The sequence below is a fragment of the Oncorhynchus gorbuscha genome, linkage group LG03 (assembly GCF_021184085.1).
Source record: "Oncorhynchus gorbuscha isolate QuinsamMale2020 ecotype Even-year linkage group LG03, OgorEven_v1.0, whole genome shotgun sequence".
In the NCBI taxonomy this organism is placed as follows: domain Eukaryota; kingdom Metazoa; phylum Chordata; class Actinopteri; order Salmoniformes; family Salmonidae; genus Oncorhynchus; species Oncorhynchus gorbuscha.
The window spans coordinates 102,368,401-102,388,067 of NC_060175.1; the positions used below are offsets into that span (position 1 = coordinate 102,368,401).

A 19,667-nucleotide genomic window follows, 5' to 3' on the forward strand; every position below is an offset into this window, starting at 1 on the left:
TCCCTCTCTTCCCAACCCCCTCTCCCTCCCACTCCCTCTCTTCCCAACCCCCTCTCCCTCCCTCACTCCCTCTCCCTCCCTCCTCCCCAACCCCCTCCCCTCCCTCACTCCCTCTCTTCCCAACCCCCTCTCCCTCCCTCCCCCTCTCCCTCCCTCCCCTCTAACCCCTCCCCTCCCTCATCCCTCTCTTCCCAACCCCCTCTCCCTCCCTCACTCCCCAACCCCTCTCCCTCCCTCACTCCCTCTCTTCCCAACCCCCCCTCCCCCTCTCTTCCCAACCCCTCTCCCTCCCTCCCACTTCCCCTCTCCCTCCCTCACTCCCTCTCTTCCCGAACCCCTCTCCCTCCCTCTCTTCCCTAACCTCTCTCCCTCCCTCCCTCTCACTCAACCCCTCTCCATCCCTTCTATTTTCAACCCTCTCCTCCCTTCACCCCTCTCCCTCCCTCACTCTCTTCCCCTAACCCCTCTCCCTCCCTCCTCCCTTCACCCCTCTCCCTTCCCTTTTGAATTTCCTCCTCCCTTCTTTTCATAACTGGGCCACAGCCTGTCCTCCTCTTCTCCTGGCCACAGCCCGTCCTCCTCTCCACCTGGCCACAGCCCGTCCTCCTCCCCACCTGGCCACAGTCCGTCCTCCTCCCCACCTGGCCACAGCCCGTCCTCCTCCCCACCTGGCCACAGCCCGTCCTCCTCTCCTACTGGCCACAGCCCGTCCTCCTCTCCACCTGGCCACAGCCCGTCCTCCTCTCCACCTGGCCACAGCCCGTCCTCCTCTCCACCTGGCCACAGCCCGTCCTCCTCTCCTACTGGCCACAGCCTGTCCTCCTCTCCTACTGGCCACAGCCTGTCCTCCTCTCCTACTGGCCACAGCCTGTCCTCCTCTCCTACTGGCCACAGCCTGTCCTCCTCTCTACCTGGCCACAGCCTGTCCTCCTCTCTACCTGGCCACAGCCTGTCCTCCTCTCTACCTGGCCACAGCCTGTCCTCCTCTCTACCTGGCCACAGCCTGTCCTCCTCTCTACCTGGCCACAGTAATATATAATAATAATAATAATAATAATAATAATAATAAAATAATATATAATATAATAATAATATAATAATATAATATATGCCATTTAGCACACGCTTTTATCCAAAGCGACTTACAGTCATGTGTGCATACATTCCACAGCCTGTCCTCTCCACTGTCCTCCTCCCCACCTGGCCACAACCTGTCCTCCTCTCCACCTGGCCACAACCTGTCCTCCTCTCCACCTGGCCACAACCTGTCCTCCTCTCCACCTGTCCTCCTCCTCTCCACCTGGCCACAACCTGTCCTCCTCTCCACCTGGCCACAACCTGTCCTCCTCTCCACCTGTCCTCCTCCTCTCCACCTGGCCACAACCTGTCCTCTCCGCAGCCCAACTGAAGGAACAAGATGTTCCATTTTCTCCTGATACTGGCTGGTTGCCAAGCAACAATATGGGAACATTCTTTCACCCGAGTTAAATAACAGATCAGATCGTCCAACATTCTATAGCAATAACCTATTGACGTGACTCAAATAAGATCTGATCGCAGATCCAATTGACCAATTCCCTACAGCAGGAATCTGTTGAGATTGATTCAGATTTGTTTCTTGCAACACACCCAAAGGTTGGTGGTATTTGCTTTCGGTGCAGCATGCTAGTTGAATAAGATCTCCTTGTACAATGCAGATCCTCAAACCCTTCTTAACAGAGACCTGTTAGTGGGTGCAGATCCTCAAAGCCCTCTTAACAGAGACCTGTTGCTGGGTGCATAGTTAGGGAGACAGGCAGCAGAAACCTGTTGCTGGGTGCAGAGCTAGGGACAGGCAGTAGAGACTTGGCTCCAGAGTACACTAATCTATAACCAACAGGCTCTAGAATAAACTGATCTATAACCAACAGGTTCTAGAATACACTGATCTATAACCAACAGGTTCTAGACTACACTGATCTATAACCAACAGGTTCTAGAATACACTGATCTATCTATAACTATAACCAACAGGTTCTAGAATACACTGATCTATAACCAACAGGTTCTAGAATACACTGATCTATAACCAACAGGTTCTAGAATACACTGATCTATAACCAACAGGTTCTAGAATACACTGATCTATAACCAACAGGTTCTAGAATACACTGATCTATAACCAACAGGTTCTAGAATACACTGATCTATAACCAACAGGTTCTAGAATACACTGATCTATAACCAACAGGTTCTAGAATACACTGATCTATAACCAACAGGTTCTAGAATACACTGATCTATAACCAACAGGTTCTAGAATACACTGATCTATAACCAACAGGTTCTAGAATACACTGATCTATAACCAACAGGTTCTAGAATACACTGATCTATAACCAACAGGTTCTAGAATACACTGATCTATAACCAACAGGTTCTAGAATACACTGATCTATAACCAACAGGTTCTAGAATACACTGATCTATAACCAACAGGTTCTAGAATACACTGATCTATAACCAACAGGTTCTAGAATACACTGATCTATAACCAACAGGTTCTAGAATACACTGATACACTAGAATACACTGATCTATAACCAACAGGTTCTAAAATACACTGATCTATAACCAACAGGTTCTAGAATACACTGATCTATAACCAACAGGTTCTAGAATACACTGATCTATAACCAACAGGTTCTAGAATACACTGATCTATAACCAACAGGTTCTAGAATACACTGATCTATAACCAACAGGTTCTAGAATACACTGATCTATAACCAACAGGTTCTAGAATACACTGATCTATAACCAACAGGTTCTAGAATACACTGATCTATAACCAACAGGTTCTAGAATACTGATCTATAACCAACAGGTTCTAGAATACACTGATCTATAACCAACAGGTTCTAGAATACACTGATCTATAACCAACAGGTTCTAGAATACACTGATCTATAACCAACAGGTTCTAGAATACACTGATCTATAACCAACAGGTTCTAGAATACACTGATCTATAACCAACAGGTTCTAGAATACACTGATCTATAACCAACAGGTTCTAGAATACACTGATCTATAACCAACAGGTTCTAGAATACACTGATCTATAACCAACAGGTTCTAGAATACACTGATCTATAACCAACAGGTTCTAAATACCTGATCTATAACCAACAGGTTCTAGAATACACTGATCTATAACCAACAGGTTCTAGAATACACTGATCTATAACCAACAGGTTCTAGAATAACACTTCTAGAATACACTGATAACCACTGATCTATAACCAACAGGTTCTAGAATACACTGATCTATAACCAACAGGTTCTAGAATACACTGATCTATAACCAACAGGTTCTAGAATACACTGATCTATAACCAACAGGTTCTAGAATACACTGATCTATAACCAACAGGTTCTAGAATACACTGATCTATAACCAACAGGTTCTAGAATACACTGATCTATAACCAACAGGTTCTAGAATACACTGATCTATAACCAACAGGTTCTAGAATACACTGATCTATAACCAACAGGTTCTAGAATACACTGATCTATAACCAACAGGTTCTAGAATACACTGATCTATAACCAACAGGTTCTAGAATACACTGATCTATAACCAACAGGTTCTAGAATACACTGATCTATAACCAACAGGTTCTAGAATACACTGATATAACCAACAGGTTCTAGAATACACTGATCTATAACCAACAGGTTCTAGAATACACTGATCTATAACCAACAGGTTCTAGAATACACTGATCTAGAATACACTGATCTTGGTGTTCTCTGGTAAATGCCAAACGTCCTGCACGGTGTTGGGCTATAAGCACAACCCCCACCTGTGGACGTCGGGCCCTCATACCACCCTCATGGAGTTTGTTTCTGACCATTTGAGCAGACACATGCACATTTGTGGCCTGCTGGAGGTCATTTTGCAGGGCTCTGGCAGTGCTCCTCCTGCTTCTCCTTGCACAAAGGCAGACGTATCGGTCCTGCTGCTGGATTGTTGCCCTCCTACGGCCTCCTCCACGTCTCCTGATGTACTGGCCTGTCTCCTGGTAGCGCCACCATGCTCTGGACACTACACTGACAGACACAGCAAACCTTCTTGCCACAAGTCGCATTGATGTGCCATCCTGGATGAGCTGCACTACCTGAGCCACTTGTGTGGGTTGTAGACTCCGTCTCATGCTACCACTAGAGTGAAAGCACCGCCAGCATTCAAAAGTGACCAAAACATCAGCCAGGAAGCATAGGATCTGAGAAGTGGTCTGTGGTCACCACCTACAGAACCACTCCTTTATTGGGGGTGTCTTGCTAATTGCCTATAAATTTCCACCTGTTGTCTATTCCATTTGCACAACAGCATGTGAAATGTATTGTCAGTCAGTGTTGCTTCCTAAGTGGAAAGTTTGATTTCACAGAAGTGTGATTGACTTGGAGTTATATTGTGTTGTTTAAGTGTTCCCTGCTTTTTGAGCAGTACATACACACACACACACACACACACACACCTCAACTGTATATAGATTCCATAGGTTCTATAGATTCCATAGGATATATATATATATATATATGGAATCTATAGAGCCTATCGAATCTATATACAGTTGAAGTCAGAAGTTTACACATACACTTACGTTGAAGTCATTAAAACTCCTTTTTCAACCCCTCCACAAATTTCTTGTTTACAAACTATAGTTTTGGCAAGTCGGTTAGGACATCTACTTTGTGCATGACACAAGTCATTTTTCCAACTATCGTTTACAGACAGATTATTTCACTGCATCACAATTCCAGTGGGTCAGAAGTTTACATACAAAGTTGACTGGAATATTCCAGAAAATTATGTCATGGCTTTAGAAGCTCCTGATAGGCTAATTGACATCATTTGACATCATTTGAGTCAATTGGAGGTGTACCTGTGGATGTATTTCAAGGCCTACCTTCAAATTCAGTGCCTCTTTTCTTGACATCATGGGAAAATCAAAAGGAATCAGCCAAAACCTCAGAAAAATATTGTAGACCTCCACAAGTTTGGCTCCTCCTTGGGAGCAATTTCCAAACACCTGAAGGTACCACGTTCATCTGTACAAACAATAGTACGCAAATAAAACACCATGGGACCACGCAGCCGCCATACCGCTCAGGAAGGAGACATGTTCTGTCTCCTAGAGATGAACGTGGTGCGAAAAGTGCAAATCAATCCCAGAACAGCAAAGGACCTTGTGAAGATGCTGGAGGAAACAGGTACAAAACATCTATATCCACAGTAAAACGAGTCCTATATCGACATAACCTGAGAGGCCACTCAGCAAGGAAGAAGCCACTGCTCCAAAACCACCATAAAAAAAGCCAGACTACGGTTTGCAACTGCACATGGGGACAAATATCGTACTTTTTGGAGAAATGTCCTCTGACATGAAACAAAAATAGAACTGTTTGGCCATAATGACCATCATTATGTTTAAGGCTTGCAAGCCAAAGAACATCATCCCAACCATGAAGCACAGGGGTGGCAGCATCATGTTGTGGGGGTGATTTGCTGCAGGAGGGACTGGTGCACCTCACAAAATAGATGCCATCATGAGGTAGGAGAATTATGTGGATATATTGAAGCAACATCTCAAGACATGTCAGGAAGTTAAAACTTGGTCACAAATGGGTCTTCCAAATGGACAATGACCCCAAGCGTATTTCTAAAGTTGTGGCAAAATGGCTTTAAGGACAACAAAGTCGATGTATTGGAGTGGCCATCACAACGCCCTGACCTCAATCCTATAGAAAAATCTGTGAGCAGAACTGAAAAAGCGTGTGTGAGCAAGGAGGCCTGCACAGCTGACTCAGTTCTACCAGCTCTGTCAGGAGGAATGGGCCAAAATTCACCCAACTTATTGTGGAAGGCTACCCGTAACCAAATTCTAATTGACTGTATGTAAACTTCTGAACCACTGGAAATGTGATGAAAGAAATAACTGCATAGTGACGGCCCGGTCGGTAGCGGACTGCATAGTGACGGCCCGGTCGGTAGCGGACTGCATAGTGACGGCCCGGTCGGTAGCGGACTGCATAGTGACGGCCCGGTCGGTAGCGGACTGCATAGTGACGGCCCGGTCGGTAGCAGACTGCATAGTGACGGCCCGGTCGGTAGCGGACTGCATAGTGACGTGACGGACTGCATAGTGACGGCCCGGTCGGTAGCGGACTGCATAGTGACGGCCCGGTCGGTAGCGGACTGCATAGTGACGGCCCGGTCGGTAGCGGACTGCATAGTGACGGCCCGGTCGGTAGCGGACTGCATAGTGACGGCAGGTAGCGGACTGCATAGTGACGGCCCGGTCGGTAGCGGACTGCATAGTGACGGCCCGGTCGGTAGCGGACTGCATAGTGACGGCCCGGTCGGTAGCAGACTGCATAGTGACGGCCCGGTCGGTAGCGGACTGCATAGTGACGGCCCGGTCGGTAGCGGACTGCATAGTGACGGGTACGGACTGCATAGTGACGGCCCGGTCGGTAGCGGACTGCATAGTGACGGCCCGGTCGGTAGCAGACTGCATAGTGACGGCCCGGTCGGTAGCAGACTGCATAGTGACGGCCCGGTCGGTAGCAGACTGCATAGTGACGGCCCGGTCGGTAGCGGACTGCATAGTGACGGCCCGGTCGGTAGCGGACTGCATAGTGACGCCCGGTCGGTAGCGGACTGCATAGTGACGGGCCGGTCGGTAGCGGACTGCATAGTGACGGGCCGGTCGGTATTTCAGCAGGAAAGAGTAGGCCATTGAGTGCCGTGTTAAAATTGACGTTGTGTTCGTCATACACCGTTTCCAGTATTTCAAAAGCGATAAATTCCATTGACAGTAAGTCTGGCTGCTTGACTACCTGTACTGAGCATCTGGAAGTCACAGCGTGACCAAATGGACAAGATAACAGAAGTTGTATGTGTGCACAAAGTACAAAAAAATATACATATAGTTCCTCATTTTATTTTTAGTCATAGAAAAAAAAAAAAGATACAAAAAGTTAAATTGGCAGCCTGTCTTACTAAGACAAACAAATAATTGTTCCAATACCCATAATGCTTAGCAAGTAGCAAAGTGACTGATATTCATTCTACGTAGTTTGCTAACGTGGATGTTGGGAACGTTGTCACAGCCTAAACAGCGCCCGATCTAATGAATTACTTTGACCATAACCCAAATGGGCTTCGGTCAATAGTAGTGCACAGAATGCTATTTGGGATGCAGCCAGTGTAGGGTTAAAAGGTGGGGGGTCTGTTCCAACACCTACACTAGCATACTACATTGTATGCCTGATACATTGATACTTTCTATGCAGTGTGGAGGATGGAACAGAATTAAAGGGTTTAGGGGGGGGGGGGGGCGTTGGTCCCTTCTCGCCTCAGGAGGGGGGTGGACTCGCCGACTCGGACCTCTCGACGTCGCTGACCTGCCTCTTCATCACCATCTCCCTGGCAACGCAGGTCACCTGGCCGTTGGTCAGAGTCATGGCCGCCGTCCTGGAAAAGAGAAGGAGAGGTTGAGAGAGAGAAAATAAATAAAGATCCAGGGTTGTATTCAACAGGGTGCAACTTGCTTAGTGTTACAAAAATAAAAAATGCCATGATTACTTCTTACTCTGTGCTAGAAAGGAATGTCTGTTGTAGGGGGGTAGTATTCAGGAAGCAAGACAAGGCCCTAATAAGGCTACAGAGAGTTCACCCTGTACGACCGTTGAAAAAAGTTTTGCAACACTTTATAAAAAAATAACTGGCTCTTTGGGATTGTCAAATGGAGGTGACAGAACGTATCCTTACTGCTTCTAGAGTGAAGTCGGGCAGCCTGTTTCTCTCCATGACAGCCAGTTGCTGGTCAGCCTGTTTCTCTCCCACTACAACAGCCAGTTGCTGGTCAGCCTGTTTCTCTCCCACTACAACAGCCAGTTGCTGGTCAGCCTGTTTCTCTCCCACTACAACAGCCAGTTGCTGGTCAGCCTGTTTCTCTCCCACTACAACAGCCAGTTGCTGGTCAGCCTGTTTCTCTCCCACTACAACAGCCAGTTGCTGGTCAGCCTGTTTCTCTCCCACTACAACAGCCAGTTGCTGGTCAGCCTGTTTCTCTCCCACTACAACAGCCAGTTGCTGGTCAGCCTGTTTCTCTCCCACTACAACAGCCAGTTGCTGGTCAGCCTGTTTCTCTCCCACTACAACAGCCAGTTGCTGGTCAGCCTGTTTCTCTCCCACTACAACAGCCAGTTGCTGGTCAGCCTGTTTCTCTCCCACTACAACAGCCAGTTGCTGGTCAGCCTGTTTCTCCCCCACTACAACAGCCAGTTGCTGGTCAGCCTGTTTCTCCCCATGACAGCCAGTTGCTGGTCAGCCTGTTTCTCCCCATGACAGCCAGTTGCTGGTCAGCCTGTTTCTCCCCATGACAACCAGTTGCTGGTCAGCCTGTTTCTCCCCATAACTACCAGTTGCTGGTCAGCCTGTTTCTTCCCATGAAAACCAGTTGCTGGTCAGCCTGTTTCTCTCCATGACAGCCAGTTCAAACACCACACTTGTCCCCTAGTCTACTTACTTCTGCTGGGCCTCCTCCATCAGAGTGGTCATTCCTGGCTGGTTCTGCTTCCCAAAGAAGAATCTGGACCACCAATGTCCCGAGTCTTGTTTTGGCAGACCTAGGAACAGATTAGGACAAGGTCAAAGCACTCCAAAAAGGTCTCACGTCAGACGGTTTACTGCACAGAACAGGAATTCTGGAGTAATGACTGACTGTAAAGTAAATTGTTCCCAGGTTAACAGGTCATTGCTCAAAATGCCACGTCACATTAAAAACAATTGCAGCTCATCACTTTAGCTAATAGATCACAAGTCAACCGACTGCGCTAGGGTGACCACATTTAGAAATATCCAAATGTGCGACAACAGGATGATTTTGTGACATCAAAGTGCTGTACAGAAAACCCAACTTAAAACAAGCAACACAGGTGAAGAAGCTTAGGTTGAGTCCTCACCACTTATCATTAGAACAAATTCCTAAACACAAGCTTCGTAAGTCAATTATAACTGTCAAGCCATTTTGACATACCAAAAGACCAGTAGGTCTATGCTAGTAAAGTGTTGCTTGCTGCCACCTTGCAGGTGAGCTGTAAAGTAAACTGTATATCCTTGATCAAAACAATTTTTTGTTGCAGAGTATTTCTTGTGGCAATACTCCTGCCCTAAAATTTGACATTTTGCACTAGATTGTGTACCTGGATGATGATGTGGAAGGATTTCCCCGCTGAACTCTGAGCTGCCACAGGAGCTGCTGCTGCTGGAGGTGGAACCGATGCGCCCTGGAAAAACAAACACAACAGTAATGTGAAGGTTAGGCGAGAGGACAACGCTATAAAAACACAACAGTAATGTGAAGGTTAGGCGAGAGGACAACGCTATAAAAACACAACAGTAATGTGAAGGTTAGGCGAGAGGACAACGCTATAAAAACACAACAGTAATGTGAAGGTTAGGCGAGTGGACAACGCTATAAAAACACAACAGTAATGTGAAGGTTAGGCGAGAGGACGACGCTATAAATACACAACAGTAATGTGAAGGTTAGGCGAGAGGACGACGCTATAAAAACACAACAGTAATGTGAAGATTAGGCGAGAGGACAACGCTATAAAAACACAACAGTAATGTGAAGATTAGGCGAGAGGACAACGCTATAAAAACACAACAGTAATGTGAAGGTTAGGCGAGTGGACAACGCTATAAAAACACAACAGTAATGTGAAGGTTAGGCGAGAGGACGACGCTATAAATACACAACAGTAATGTGAAGGTTAGGCGAGAGGACGACGCTATAAATACACAACAGTAATGTGAAGGTTAGGCGAGAGGACGACGCTATAAAAACACAACAGTAATGTGAAGGTTAGGCGAGAGGACAACGCTATAAAAACACAACAGTAATGTGAAGGTTAGGCGAGAGGACAACGCTATAAAAACACAACAGTAATGTGAAGGTTAGGCGAGAGGACAACGCTATAAAAACACAACAGTAATGTGAAGGTTAGGCGAGAGGACAACGCTATAAAAACACAACACCCTCACAAGCTCTTTCCGGGACATTAATCACAGAATCCATCCATAATAGTGTCACCATATCAGGATAGGACAATAGAATGCAACCCATTCATGACCAAGAGGTGAGATCCCAAAAACTTCATACTGTTGTCTCAAGAGAATCCAGGGCAAAACAAGCCCCATCCCTCCCCCAATACACAGAAACCACTCTGTCATTGTCTAGGGTTAGATAGGGCAAAACAAGCCCCCCCCCCCCACCCAATACACAGAAACCACTCAGTCATAGTCTAGGGTTAGACAGGGCAAAACAAACCCACCCCTCCCCCTAATACAAGAGAAACCACTGTCATAGTCTAGGGTTAGACAGGGCAAAACAAACCCACCCCTCCCCCAATACAATAGAAACCACTGTCATAGTCTAGGGTTAGACAGGGCAAAACAAACCCCACCCCTCCCCCTAATACAAGAGAAACCACTGGCATAGTCTAGGGTTAGACAGGGCAAAACAAACCCACCCCTCCCCTAATACAAGAGAAACCACTCAATCATAGTCTAGGGTTAGACAGGGCAAAACAAACCCACCCCTCCCCCTAATACAAGAGAAACCACTCAATCATAGTCTAGGGTTAGACAGGGCAAAACAAACCCACCCCTCCCCCTAATACAAGAGAAACCAGTCTTGTCCGTCACATAAGGCAGGATTTCCTCAAACTCGTTCCTGGGGCCACGTTTTGGAATTTGCCCCAGATTACCAACTCATCCAGCTTTGATTATCTGAATCAGCTGTAGCCACAGGGCAGAAAACAAAGTGTGTACCGAGGGGAGGGAGGGGGAGTTTGGGAAATCCTGACAAGGTACAGGCAAGAGAGACGACTAGCGTGAGTTACACATGCCTGTTTGTGCAGACTTGTCAACTCCTTGTCATGTTTGGTGTAACAGTGACATCACGGTTGGCAAGATAGCACAACTGTCCCAGAACTGTTTGTGCTAAGTTCAGGGGATATGACAGGGCTTGAGAACACACTACTGTCGAAGGCGGAAGTGACACATCAGAACTTATAAAATCTTTCTGAAGACAAAAGGATTTTTTATTTTCTATTTTTAATTTTTAAATCACACAGCTTGATTGATTTAGGGCCTGAGGGCTAAGTCTGTAAAGAATATATGACCCTGCCCAAGAGCTACTCACGTCGGTGGTAGTCATGGGTTACCACAAGAGAACCGCCTGCGTTGATCGCTGCCATGCTCACGAACTTGTTGAATCATGTGTTAGAAACCCTGGAAGGAAGGACATTTGAGTCAGACACATTGGTACATAAGACTATCAAACCATTTGAATTCCATCATTTTACATTAAGATTATTCTTATTATAATAGTTTTAAATATGTAAAATGTAGAAATTGACTCATTGAACTCATAAAAATGATGTAGTATTTTATTAAACTGAATATTTAGTTTGATGATGCAGTCAGATTTCTTTAGCCTGTTGAGCTCAATCCTCATTGGTCCTTTGTCTTGGATGGGTCTCTTCAAGGAGGTCAGGGGGGGTGTAAAGTGTAACAAGTTGGGGTCGGTGACCACGCTCATATGATAACTAACTTATCGGAGCCCTGAAGAGTTACATTGTCTGGTACACAAGAGACCTGGGTTAGAACCCCATCGGTCAAACACACACGTCTTAGCCTCACAAGCTTACATGAATGTTCGCTATATGCGGTAGTCAGTCTGGTAATCACAACTCCCCCCCCCCAATAAGTGGGGTGCACAGACCCCTCCTGCTTGCCACACAGTGTTAGAGGTACATAGAGGTACTGTGATCTGTGTAGGAGGTGAAATGTATCTTCGTTGAACCACACCCTTGATGAGTAACCTTGCTGGAGACTTGACAGCTTCCTGAACTCATCCCTATGGGCTTTAGCCAAGTGTGCTAACAGTCGTGACATGCCGGAGCCCTGGTTTGAACCTAGTTAGTCACATGAGCAACATTAAAATAGGGAGTGATAAAGTTATCCTTAGAAGGGCTATTCAACTATTTTTTTTTTTGCGGGACACTCCCTTCTAAGGCGGCCTATGAGCACAATAGATGGGAACAGGAAACGCATCCTTGTTGCAGAGAGTTTCCAAGAATTGGGTCATAACAGGTCATAGGTCAAAGCATTTGATTTTCTGTTCTCTCAACTTTCCTGGCAGGCAAAGTGTAAGGATGTCTCTGGTTTTGAGTTTGAATGTAAAAACTGAATGCATCGTGAGAAGGTTAATATATGAAACATTGATTAAATTAAGATGGTTTGTAAACGTGAAACAAATGCAACATCTACCATATTGAAACTGAATATATTAATTGCGTTTAATTATGAATTAGCAGAACGGAATGTTCAGTCAATTTTAAGTAATTAACTACAAATTGAATGTAGTTAATACAATCATTCAACGTGTGCATTAAAACTGAAAAACATTATATTCAAATATATACAATTCAAGTACTGAAATAGCGCCATAAGACATTACTGCACATGTTTTTGTAATGATATTGCGCCTCAGAATACATGGGTGGCTAAGTACAAACAGGAAGTAATAACATCAAATAGTAAACGGTTTACTGCTCACTTAGCCATCATTGTTTTATAAGAATTTGTTCTTAAACTGACTTAAAATATATTTACGCATTAACCAATGGCAATGCTGCCTCAAAATGTTAGTGGTTGCCAGATATCTGGTCTGTGACTTTTAGGCATCCAATAACGTTACTACCGAACACATAATACACTACTTTAATTGTTTCCCATATGAAAATGTTTCCCTCACATCCGGGGTTGCTTAACCCAGGGAATGCAGGGCCATTCGACCTACAGCAATCCCATGATTTAAAACCGCAGTCACACACTACGTTACGTTACGTTAGACACACTTACGTTACGTTAGACACACTTACGTTACGTTAGACACACTTACGTTACGTTACGTTAGACGACACACTTACGTTACGTTACGTTAGACGACACACTTACGTTACGTTACGTTAGACGACACACTTACGTTACGTTACGTTAGACGACACACTTACGTTACGTTACGTTAGACGACACACTTACGTTACGTTACGTTAGACGACACACTTACGTTACGTTAGACGACACACTTACGTTACGTTAGACGACACACTTACGTTACGTTAGACGACACACTTTACGTTACGTTAGACGACACACTTACGTTACGTTAGACGACACACTTACGTTACGTTACGTTAGACGACACACTTACGTTACGTTGCGTTAGACACACACTTACGTTGCGTTACGTTAGACGACACACCACGCTACGTTACGTTAGACACACTTACGTTGCGTTACGTTAGACCGACACACTTACGTTACGTTAGACACACACTTACGTTACGTTAGACGACACACTTACGTTACGTTACGTTAGACGACACACTTACGTTACGTTAGACGACACACTTACGTTACGTTACGTTAGACGACACACTTACGTTACGTTAGACACACACTTACGTTACGTTAGTTAGACACACTTACGTTACGTTAGACGACACACCTACGTTACGTTACGTTAGACGACACACTTACGTTACGTTAGACACACTTACGTTACGTTAGACACACTTACGTTACGTTAGACACACTTACGTTACGTTAGACACACTTACGTTACGTTAGACACACTTACGTTACGTTAGACACACTTACGTTACGTTAGACACACTTACGTTACGTTAGACACACTTACGTTACGTTAGACACACTACGTTACGTTAGACACACTACGTTACGTTAGACACACTACGTTACGTTAGATAACTAGGCGCCCGTATCTATGTTTTGCTAACAATAACAACGGTTCTCATTCTTGGGAATTTGGTTGAAAGAAAAAAAGGAGGAACACGGGTTTTGAACAACAAAACATAAAAATGTGTTGGTCTGTGTAACTACGCTAAACCTTTGATCTGTCGATGGCATTAGTTGGTGAAAAGGGACGAAACACCTATATAAAAATACAATACAATCTTGCCTGGCAGTATTGGCACACAATAACATGAACATTGAGCGTAGCAACAAACGAATTAGCTACAGAAGAAAATAAAAAGAATAGTCTGAAATCAGGAGGACTGATTTCCTAAAACAAAACATAACCTGGCATCTTTTTTTTTTCTCGAGCATTATAGTAACTAACATTGTTTTAGTCTCTTATCAAACATCCGTTTTCAATCAAATCTCACCTTTTTGTTTAACAGCACCCAACTCAATCGGCGAGGCTTAGGAGAGTAAACGCTAGGCGACGGGGCCCATTTGAAAAATACCTTTGGGGTAAATAAATAAATAAATAAAACCTCCCAACGATGTTATCTGCAGGAAATGTCTTGCCTGAATGAAGGGTGGGGACTTTTTATACTACGAGGCGACGACAGTCGAAGAGACAAGGAGGGGCTTGATCTTAGGTAACGCACAGTGGGGTTGTCTCTGGAGAAAAACATATATAACTATACTGAACTAAATTATAAAACACAATATTTAAAGTGTTGGTCCCATGTTTTCATGGGCTGAAATAAAATACCCCAGAAATGTTTCACATGCACAATTTTTTTTTTTCTCTCAAATTGTCAGCACAAATTTATTCCCATCCCTGTAATTGAACATTTCTCCTTTGTCAAGATAATCCAACAATAATCTGATTAAACAGCACGATTATTACACAGGTGCACCTTGTGTTGGGGACGATAAAAGGTCACTAACATGTGCAGTTTTGTCACACAGTACAATGCCACAGATGTCTTAAGTTGAGGGAGTGTGGAATTGGCATGCTGACTGCAGGAATGTCCAACAGAGCTGTTGCAAGAGAATTGAATGTTCATTTCAGTACGTCCTACCGGTCTCACATCTGCAGACCACGTGTAACCACGCCAGCCCAGGACCTCCACATCCAGTTTCCCCACCTGCGGGATCATCTGAGACTATCCGTCTGCAATAATCAAATAAAATTTTATTTGTCACATGCGCCAAATACAACAGTGAAATGCTTACTTTCAAGCCCTTAGATTGGTGTCCCCCCCACAGGACGGTTGAGCTAACGTAGGCTAATGAACATTTCCCAGGACATAGACATATCTGATATGGGCCGAAAGCTTAAATTCTTGTCAATCTAACTGCACTGTCCAATTACATTTACATTTACATTTAAGTCATTTAGCAGACGCTCTTATCCAGAGCGACTTACATTATCTATTACAGTAAAAATAATACCATGCTATTGTTTGAGGAGAGTGCACAATTATGAACTTGAACATTTATTAATAAACCAATTAGGCACATTTGGGCAGTCTTGATACAACATTTTGAACAGATATGCAATGGTTCATTGGATCAGTTTAAAACTTTGCACATAGACTAAACTGCGCCTGGGCTGGAATAATACATTATGGCCTTTCTCTTGCATTTTAAAGATGGCGGTCCAAAAAAACACAAAATTACTCATGTTTTTTCTTTGTATTATCTTTTACCAGATCTAAAGCGTTATATTATTCTACATTCATTTCACATTTGAACAAACTTCAAAGTGTTTCCTTTCAAATGGTAACAATAATACTTGCTTCAGGTCCTGAGCTACAAGCAGTTAGATTTGGGTATGTTCTTTTAGGTGAAAATGGGGGGGGGGGGTGGATCAATGCAGTTTTAAGAAAAAATAAGTGCTAAGGAAAAAATACATGAAAATAAAAGTAACAAATAATTAAACAGCAGCAGTAAAATAACAGTAGTGAGGCTATATACAGATACAGGGTGTACCGCTACAGAGTCAATATGCGGGGCACCGGTTAGTCTGGTACTTAAGGTAATACGTACATGTTCATGGAGTTAAAGTGACTCTATAATCACTCTATAATAATGCCCTTTTAATTGGCTGGGCCTGGCTCTCAGGCTTAGCTCCCAAGTGGGTGAGCCTATGACCTTCCAGGCCCACCCATGGTTGCGCCACTGCTCAGTCATGTGTAATCCATAGATTAGGGTAGGGCCTAATGAATGAATTTAAAGTGACTGATTTCCTTCTATGAAATGTAACTCAGTAAAAACGTTGAAATTGTTACACATTGCGTTTATACTGTTACCCAGTAAGGTTATCAACAGTTATAAACAATTACAACTTCCCTACTTTAAGTTTCCCTGGTGGTCTAGTGGTTAGGATTCGGCGCTCTCACCGCCGCGGCCCGGGTTCGATTCCCGGTCAGGGAACAAACATTTTTTATCACCAGACCTCAAGGGGATACGTGAAGTTTTCAGAAGCATCCACATACTGGTAACTGTCTAAAAACGATGGCGCCGCGCCCCTAACAAACGTGAGCCGAGGAAATGTCTGGTTATGACATCCCACCAATAATTGCACTCACCAACCAATCCGAGACGCCAGTGCAACCAAGAGGTAACCAATAATTGACGAATGAGGATAGAGCTATGGCGGGACCTTTAAACGCCAGAAGAGGACGATGGAAAAATAGATTTCCTCTCATGTAATTTTCGCGAGTCATCTTTCTTTTCTAAAGTAGCCACGATGTTTTGTTGTATGCTGTTTTCATTTATCATCATCATCGATCGGGAATATCTAACAGGTAAAAATCAGTGTATTAAAAGCTACAGTAACATCTTAGCACAGATAACGAGATTTAATATGCCATTTAGCAGACGCTTTTATCCAAAGCGACTTACAGTCATGTGTGCATACATTCTATGTATGGGTGGTCCCGGGAATCGAAACCACTACCCTGGCGTTACAAGCGCCATGCTCTACCAACTGAGCTACAGTACCAAGCCCTTACTGTATGTATTTATAAAGCTTCTTTTTTTTATCAGCCAATGTCACAAAGTGCTGTACAGAAACCCAGTGTAAAAACCCCAAACAGCAAGCAATGCAGATGTAGAAGCACGGTGGCTAGGAAAAACACCCTAGAAAGGCAGGAACCTAGGAAGAAACCTGGGGGGGGGTTATATTTGTTTTATTCATGTACCTAATTGAACTAGACATAGTTATAGGGAAAATACTGTCTTGATAACAAATAGGCGAGGGTCATTGTGTTAATTATGAATGAAAACGCACAAGCGATATCCTTTGCACTTGCTTATGTTGGTGTGTCTTTGTGTGTGGGTTTGTGGTCAATATATGATTCAGTAAGTAACTAGAGGTAACAACATAGGGAGCTGGAGTTTATACACTTCATTTTATTGTTCCATCATTTAATCCAGTCTGCTCACTTGTGATTTTAAAATGGATATCATTTAATCCAGTCTGCTCACTGTGATTTTAAAATGGATATCATTTAATCCAGTCTGCTCACTGTGATTTAAAATGGATATAATTTTATGTTTATTAAATATAAACTTATCCCTTTTATTTTCACAGCAAACATGGCGCCCTGCTTCAGAAAACTGCCAAATGGAAGCCTTGTCTTAACGGACAGTAAGGATTCCAGGATTTACAGGACAAAGGCTACTAAAAGAGCATGGAGCAAGGCTGGGTCTCCAGACATAGTGGTGGATTCAGCCTGGAGGGCTGTACTGCTTTCCCAGCTGGACATAGTTCACAACATCCTAAACCAGCTGGACAAAGGTCACAACATTCTTTCCCAGCTGGACAAAGGTCACAGCATCCTTAACCAGTTGGACATAGTTCACAACATCCTTAACTAGCTGGACAAAGGTCACAGCATCCTTAACCAGCTGGACATAGTTCACAACATCCTTAACTAGCTGGACAAAGGTCACAACATTCTTTCCCAGCTGGACAAAGGTCACAGCATCCTTAACCAGCTGGACATAGGCCAAACTGTAACACAGCGGCCAGACTGTAACACTGCGGCCTGACAGTAACACAGCGGCCTGACTGTAACACAGCGGCCTGACTAACACAGCGGCCTGACAGTAACACAGCGGCCTGACAGTAACACAGCGGCCTGACTAACACAGCGGCCTGACAGTAACACAGCGGCCTGACAGTAACACAGTGGCCTGACAGTAACACAGCGGCCTGACAGTAACACAGCGGCCTGACAGTAACACAGCGGCCTGACAGTAACACAGCGGCCTGACTGTAACAGGTATGTTGAGGCAGTTGTCTCATGGGACGTGGCTATAATAACATCAGAGTGTCAACAACGCCATGTTGATGCAGGAGACTGACCTAATGTTGCCAGTCCTCAGACATGCCACTTTAACACAATGGTGTGCTTGAGTTGTTGATTTGATATACAGAGCCTTTGGAAACTATTCAGACCTCTTGACTTTTTCCACATTTTGTTACGTTACAGCCGCATTCTAAAATGGATTAAATAAATAAAAAATCCTCAGCAATCTACACACAATAGCCCATAATGACAAATCGAAAACATATTTTTAGAAATGTTTGCAAAAAAAAAAAAAACTGAAATACCTTATTTAGATAAGTATTCAGACCCTTCGCTATGAGACTTGAAATTGAGCTCAGGTGCATCCTGTTTCCATTGATCATCCTTGAGATGTTTCTACAACTAGATTGGAGTCTACCTGTGGTAAATTCAATTGATTGGACATGATTTAGAAAAGGGACACACCTGTCTATAAAAGATCCCACAGTTGGCATGTCAGAGCAAAAACAAAGCCATGAGGTTGAGGGAATTGTCCTTAGAGCTCCGAGACAGGATTGTGTCGAGGCACAGATCTGGGGAAGAGTAACAAAAAATGTCTGCAGCATTGAAGGTCCAAAAGAACACAGTGGCCTCCATCATTCTTAAATGGAAGAAGTTTGGAACCACCAAGACTCGTCCTAGAACTGGCAACCCGGCCAAACTGAGCAATCGGGGGAGAAGGGCCTTGGTCAGGAAGGTGACCTAGAACCTGATGGTCACTCTGACAGAGCTGCAGAGTTCCTCTGTGGAGATGGGAGAACATTCCAGAAGGACAACAATCTCTGCAGCACTCCACCAATCAGGCCTGTATGGTAGAGTGGCCAGACGGAAGCCACTCCTCAGTAAAAGCCACATGACAACCCGCTTGGAATTTGCCAAAAGGCACCTAAAGAATCTCAGACCATGAGAAACAAGATTCTCTGGTCTGATGAAACCAAGATTGAACTCTTTGGCCTGAATGTCAAGCGTCATGTCTGGAGGAAACCTGGCACCATCCCTACAGTGAAGCATGGTGGTGGCAGCATTATGCTGTGGGGATGTTTTTCAGTGCAGGGACTGGGAGACTAGTCAGGATAAAGGGAAAGATGAATGGAGCAAAGTACAGAGAGATCCTTGAAGAAAACCTGTTCCTAAACTCTCAGGACCTCAGACTGTGGCGAAGGTTCACCTTCAAACAGGACAACGACCCTAAGCACACAGCCAAGACAACGCAGGAGTGGCTTCGGTACAAGTCTGAATTTCCTCGAGTGGACCAGCCAGAGCCCGGACTTGAACCCGATCGAACATCTCTGGAGAGACCTGAAAATAGCTGTGCAGCGACGCTCCCCATCCAACCTGACAGAGCTTGTGGACTCCGCAGAGAGGGGTAGACTAAATGTATGATATGTTCTGGAAGGGTCTCTGTGGTCCTCGGG

General features: G+C 44.5%; 1 protein-coding gene and 1 non-coding gene across 2 annotated transcripts; one reads left to right on the forward strand and one right to left on the reverse strand.

Annotated features, from left to right (window-relative positions):
* Window positions 1-6,979: 6,979 nt before the first annotated feature.
* LOC124023513 (pancreatic progenitor cell differentiation and proliferation factor B-like) lies at window positions 6,980-14,484 on the reverse strand. The gene is made up of 5 exons (XM_046337925.1): window positions 14,326-14,484; window positions 11,271-11,359; window positions 9,262-9,345; window positions 8,586-8,685; window positions 6,980-7,528 (listed from the first exon to the last, which is right to left on the reverse strand). Exons 2-5 carry the CDS (start codon window positions 11,323-11,325, stop codon window positions 7,411-7,413), a joined length of 357 nt encoding a protein of 118 aa, XP_046193881.1. The 5' UTR covers window positions 11,326-11,359; window positions 14,326-14,484; the 3' UTR covers window positions 6,980-7,410.
* Window positions 14,485-16,258: 1,774 nt separating this feature from the next.
* Window positions 16,259-16,330, forward strand: trnae-cuc. The gene has a single exon. It is a non-coding gene; the product is annotated as a tRNA-Glu (tRNA).
* Window positions 16,331-19,667: the final 3,337 nt, after the last annotated feature.